The 6125-nt window shown below is 29.9% G+C and overlaps 1 protein-coding gene across 1 annotated transcript; it reads right to left on the bottom strand.

The window, feature by feature from the left end:
* Positions 1 to 657: 657 nt before the first annotated feature.
* LOC145001725 (putative beta-1,3-galactosyltransferase 3) lies at positions 658 to 5684 on the bottom strand. The gene is made up of 9 exons (XM_078961080.1): positions 5341 to 5684; positions 4752 to 4954; positions 4603 to 4666; positions 4131 to 4203; positions 3270 to 3390; positions 2398 to 2485; positions 1809 to 1934; positions 1589 to 1695; positions 658 to 947 (listed from the first exon to the last, which is right to left on the bottom strand). The coding sequence occupies exons 1-9, from the start codon at positions 5448 to 5450 to the stop codon at positions 799 to 801; spliced, it is 1041 nt and encodes a 346-aa protein (XP_078817206.1). The 5' UTR covers positions 5451 to 5684; the 3' UTR covers positions 658 to 798.
* Positions 5685 to 6125: the final 441 nt, after the last annotated feature.

Raw genomic sequence — 6125 nt, 5'->3', positions numbered from 1 at the left:
ATTGTATATGTATTGTTGTATATAGTATTTTAGGGAACTCTCTAAGCTTAGCGTTTACCCAGTTGATATTAAATGTTTTCAGGTACTCTATCACATAACAAGGAGGTTGAAGCTCAACTCGACATACACATTGGCAACCTGTTTGATCAACCAAAAAAATTATTTGATAAATATTTTATGCCCCCAACATATGTAAATCCTAGATGCGCTACCGTGTGTTGGTGATGAAATAAATCAATATCAATCAAGTTAATATCTTGGTGTCGTTATAAGAAATCTTAGATGGATTGTATTGAGTGGCTTAAGAATTGTCTATCAAAAAAAAAAGTGTCACAAATGGCCCGTACCATAAAAAATTTAACAGTAATTTCTATATAATTTAACTAATATGGTTTCATTGTACATTATAAGATTTTATTTATTTACATAAACTTAATGGTTTCTTTACGACAAAAGTCACCATAAGGTTGAATCATGTGAGATTCGAACGTGGGTAAATTTAATGGTATTTAACTTAAATGAACCTTGTTAATAAACATACTATCACCAAAGGGTTTCTAGCCTAGAGGTATCATGTGTTGTCCTCCCTCCTTTAGGTTGAAGGGTCAAGTCTCCTAGTGGACATAGGTGGAATTAATGAGTAGTTTAGGAGTAGATTATAAATAGTTTTATATTTGTCGTTTAAAAAATAAACACACTATCATTGCATTATTTTTAATACTTGGGTATATAATCATTGAGGTGGAAGAAGCATTTACATGCATTTGCTCACAAAAATGCAGGCATAATATCCCCAACTCAAACAATAGCCTGCCATAAGTCGTCTTCACGCTCACTACATCGCTTATGAACATCATATATCCTATCTTCAGAGTCACATATGCCACTACACGCCCAATCAATCGTTGCGACACAAGTATGTCCAATCAAATTCTTCCACTCACAAACTGATCAAAACAAAAAAGTCTAAATAAATAATCAAATTTTTCATCCGAAATCTACGATGTTTTAAAGAATTTGGTTTGGGTAACATATTAGGATAATAATAATGTTTTGCAATGCAAAAGAATAAGTGCTAAATGCAAGAAATATCACTATTTTTTCTATAGCATCCTGCTTGCATTTCATTCTATTACAACTTTGTACTTTGAATTTACTTACAAAAAAAATTTCTTAAAAGACATTGCACATAGAAAAATAAAGTAAAAATTTACTTTGAAATTGGAAGACATTGCTATAACTGGATAATTTTTTTTTCAAAGTACCATGGCTTTAATAGGGTATGCATGTGAAATAAGAGTGTTCCATGCTCGAAAAAAACTAATGGCTAAATGCAATAAATAGCGACGTATTTTTATAATTTTATTATTATAGTATCTTATTAGCATATCTTTCTATTAAAGCCTTGTACATACACTTTTTTCTTATTATAACACTGCACATTGAAAATTCATCTAAACGTAGCATTGTATTTTCAAATTTTACTTATTATGGTATTGTACTTAAAAAACTGTACTAAGTTATAACAGTAAAAATTACTTTTTTTTTATAACATTTTTATAACTGTATCCAAAGTTCAAAATCTTACCAGGGGTGCCACAACATAAGCTCCTGTCATCAATATGTTCAACATCTAAACCGATCATCCAAGTCCCCAAAGAAACATCTTCGTTTGCATACTTGTGTAGAACCTTTCTGATACATCACAACACCATAAACATCATTGAAACCAATACATCATAACATAAAATATAAAGACACAAAACATTATTTAATAAAAACCTTTGAAATTTATGGAGCCAACTTACTGGTTTTTGGATATATAAGTAGCCAATTCTTTGGAGATAGCATATATTTGTCCTCCCGCATGGCGGAAATAGTTGTTTTCCATGTCACCGAATTTCCAATATTCTGGTTCTCGGTGTTTCTCTTCCCTGATTTATCACAAAACCACTCTTAAAATGGAAAAAAGATAAGGGCAAATTGTAGGAATTAGCAATGTATTATACTTTTGTTACCAATATGGGTAATGTACTTTATTTTTTTGTGTATAATAGCAAAATACTTGTATATTTAATCCATAATCCAAACATATATACATTTCCTTCCCAATAGTAGCAATGGACTTCATTTTTCCCCATAATAAGCAACATAATTATACTTTTTACCCATAATATTAACATACTTATATTTTGCTACCAATATGAACAATGTACTTTATCTGTTACATATTGTTATTATCAGTAAAGAAATACAACTTCATTGCTATTATGAGTAAGGAATTGTAAGTACACTGCTATAATGTATAAAAGCATGCAAGTACGTTGCTACTATGGGTAAAGATTACTATATTATCCCCAATAGATGGACCTCATAATATTTGATTAAAAATTTTACTTTTCAGTAAGCACAGGATCAGACTTCATGCACCCAATATAGACACGGGCCTTGTTGACATGGCTAAGTAATGTTCTCGCCAATGCTCCTGCAATGATTAGTAGTTTTGATGGCCAAATAATTGACCATTTAAGAAAATATATATTTTCCCACTTACCCGATTTTGATATCATAATTAGGCAATATACAGAAAAGCCTAATGTATTTTCACAGTTTCATCAATTTCAGTAGGAAAACTTTCATGAAAGCCATTATGTTTTTAGCTCTTTTATAAAAAGACATATTTTTCTTAGCATGATTTGGTTTGATTATTAACTGAATATGATTGTTTATACTATACACAAGATAAAATTATGGCCTCTGCTCACGAGATGATTGTTGACAATCAAGAATGGCCAACTAAAGAATGGCTAGCTTGCAAAAAATAAAAAAATAGTGGCTAAACTGCAAATTTTTCAAAATGTCAACGGCCTTTCCGAAAAAATAATAAAGTATTGGGTTTTTGAGTAAAAGGTTGAAAATGTAATTTATTTTGTGAAATTAGCCCTTTTTATCATCATTAAAAGAATAATAGCTTCGTGGCTAAACGGGGCTAGTAAGTTGTGTTTGTCCGATACGACAGAATATAAATAAATAAATATATATATATATATATATATATATATATATATATATATATATATATATATATATATATATATATATATATATATATATATATATATATATATATATATATATATATATATATATATATAATGAAGGTACAAGGGCTTCTTTTCTGTATTTTGCTTTATAGTTAATAATAATGTGTAAATTGAGATAAGCCCATAAGAAGAATTTGTTATTAACGCAATGCTGGATAAATATACCTATATTTACATGAACATCATCGTCCACTTTAACATAGAAATCTGCATCCCAAGTTTTGACTGCAGTAGCAAAGTATAGTTTTGTCTTAGCCGATAGATCCAAGTATGCTTCAGTATGATTCTGGTCAAAATACAACCCAAAGACTAAGTCAATGCATGTATAACTGGGCTTACATTCACAATTTAATATTTTACATTGTATACAAAGGGTTAAATGCACATATAATGCAACCACGTTTGACATTTTTCTCAATTTATGCAGCAATGTGTTTTCTTTCATGAAATACGCAACGATGTTTCATTTATTACACAAAGATGTATAATTTGTATTAGTAGCATATTGAATGATAAAAGGTATACATTTTTTTTTTTACCAAAATTAGTAAAAAGATGAAACATCATTGCATAAATAAACATTTAACCCGTTTCATGTCATGTGGTAATCTTGCCGAATACAGTGTTCATATTTTGGTCCTAAAATAAAACTCGTCTAAAAACCACTTTCTTTCATAAACTGGAAAAAATAGGAACCCTTCTTTTGCATGCATATGCATTTAAGCCTCTACAGAAGAGTTAGGACAAATTGCAACAAATAGCAATCCCATTTTTATTTTTCTAATCTGGTTGGTAGACTTAAAAAATTACTAAGAAAACCACCCAACCTTTTAAAATCAGTTATAAAAACCATCTATTTTCCGAAAACTTATATGAAAACCATTTGGCAGCAATTTCGGCCCATTTTGCAGGAATGGCTGCGAAAATTGTGGCTATTGGGAGCTTTTGGTTAATTTTTGGCTAAATCTTGGCACAAGTTTATCATATTTGTCTAAATTTGTCTTTTTCTCCAATAAAAAACATTACCAGCCTCATAAAATCTCCATAAAGTTTTTCCTCTTCTTCAATGGAATTATCAAGAATGTCCCCTTCTCTTGCACTGTAAAAAAAAACAATTTAAACACATTATATGGATATAATTTAAAAAAATAGCTAAAAGAACAGGTCAAAGGTTGAAAGTAGCCAAACTTTGTTCATTTTTCACCTCTAATTCTCTCTTTTTTCCAATGATTCTTGTAAGATAGTTTCTTTTTTACTTACTACAGATGAACGACTTAATACAAAAAAAATTAGAGAAAGGATCTTTCCCCATGCTTATTTTTTTTCCTGGTATTCTTCTTTTGCTTTTCTAACCTTTTACAAATTTTCCCCTGCTTATTTTTTCTCCTTCCATTTGTCTCATTTTCTCAAAATATATTTTCAAAATTATTCTCCAGACAGAAGTTTAATTAGACAAGACACACAACTTAATGGAAAAAAAAGAAATAACTAAATGAACCTATGGCCAATGATGAAGCGTGTAACAATTCCTATTTCTTCCTCAAGCCTTTTTCTTTTCTCCCCTGGTCAACAAAATTCAATCATCAAGTTTTAAGAAGCACAAATAAATAAAAAAGAAAATATCTCGAAAAAAAAAAGTACATATACCTTGAGGCATCCATGTAGCCCGAATGGATTCTCTTCTTTTTCTGCTGCTAAAACCCGTGTTGATTCCAATTACTATAAAATACTTCCTTTTGGTATTTAAATTGCTAGCTAATTCCAATGAAGAATCTTTCAGTGGAGATCGGTTTCTTGTGGTAAAATTGTCTATTTTTGCTTTAATATTCACGATTTTCTTGTGGAGCTTTCTATACATGTAAAAAAACCAAACTTTTTGTCAAAATAAGCAAGAAGCCTAAAAGAAAAAAGGGTTAGAAAAAGAAATAGGAACCATACAGTCATTGATTTGTTCACTGTAGCATTCTACTTTTATTTTTCTTATTTGAACATTTTACTTTGAAAAATATACCAATATGTAATACAAAAATCCCCGCAACTATAACTTGGTAGATTTTTCAAAGTATAATGTTCAAAGAAAAAAACAGAAATTGACATTATAATGTTGTAATTGGATAGATTTCAAAGTACAATGTTCAAAAATAAAGAAATACAAATATGACGCGTTATAATACACAAACAAATGAAAGTATGTTGTTATTTCTTGCATTCAGCCTCCAGGGATTGAGCAACTTACTTAATAGAATGATAGATCTCAGAAACATCTCGTGTAGTATTGGATTGAATGCCGGTAATATCCTGACGAAGAGCAATCAAATGGTTATAACACCATAGGCAAGAAAACATCTAGAAAGAAATGAAAACATCATACTGGCTTCAAAAATATATACCCGATTAGCATTGTACTTTTATTTTATTTTTGTTATTAGAACATTATAACCTAATTATAACATAAAGTTGGCTTGTATTTGGATGGAATTGCAGTAAGTGGGTATATTTTTCAAATTACAATGGTATAATAGAAAGAAATGAAAGTACTTGAAATGTTATAATAAGCATGTCAATGAAAACATATTGATATTTCTTGCATTTAATCCATGTTTTATCTATTGCTATGATTATTACATGCATTCAGTCGTGGACCCCGACATTGTATATAGAGTAGGAGAAATTTCAAAGAGAATACTTGCATATTTAGATTTGTAACTTAGCTCGATTGAATTCCCACCCCAATTCTTTTGTATTAGTGATACGATGTCGCTACCTTCGGGCACAATCCACATCCTGGGAAATAGTTTCAATAACAGATGTGTTAAATGCAAGAAAGAGCAACGTACTTTCATTATATATGTTTTGAAAAAAAAAAAGATCAAATGTTTTTCAACCACTTAAGGAGTTCATAAATAAACAAGATATCGAGAGAAAGTCTAGAAAATTTGTGTCGCACCCTCTTCCCAAAATATTGCAATTTCTGTCCTACTAACATCGGTTCCAGTCCTATGTATGTTAAACACAGGACAA

This window comes from Lactuca saligna, chromosome 1 (assembly GCF_052625555.1).
Source record: "Lactuca saligna cultivar CGN05327 chromosome 1, ASM5262555v1, whole genome shotgun sequence".
Classification (NCBI taxonomy): Eukaryota; Viridiplantae; Streptophyta; class Magnoliopsida; order Asterales; family Asteraceae; genus Lactuca; species Lactuca saligna.
Note: the sequence above shows the minus strand (reverse complement) of the source record. Positions and strands in the feature narration are given on the sequence as shown.

Bases quoted from the DNA above. Each gene is read 5' to 3' on its own strand.
- LOC145001725 (XM_078961080.1), bottom strand. From the start codon at position 5,450: ATGTTTTCTTGCCTATGGTGTTATAACCATTTGATTGCTCTTCGTCAG. The intron at 2,486-3,269 runs GTATATTTATCC...TAATCATTGCAG, and splicing joins TGATGTTCATGTAAATATAG to GAGCATTGGCGAGAACATTA. The intron at 948-1,588 runs GTAAGATTTTGA...TGTTTTGATCAG, and splicing joins CTTATGTTGTGGCACCCCTG to TTTGTGAGTGGAAGAATTTG.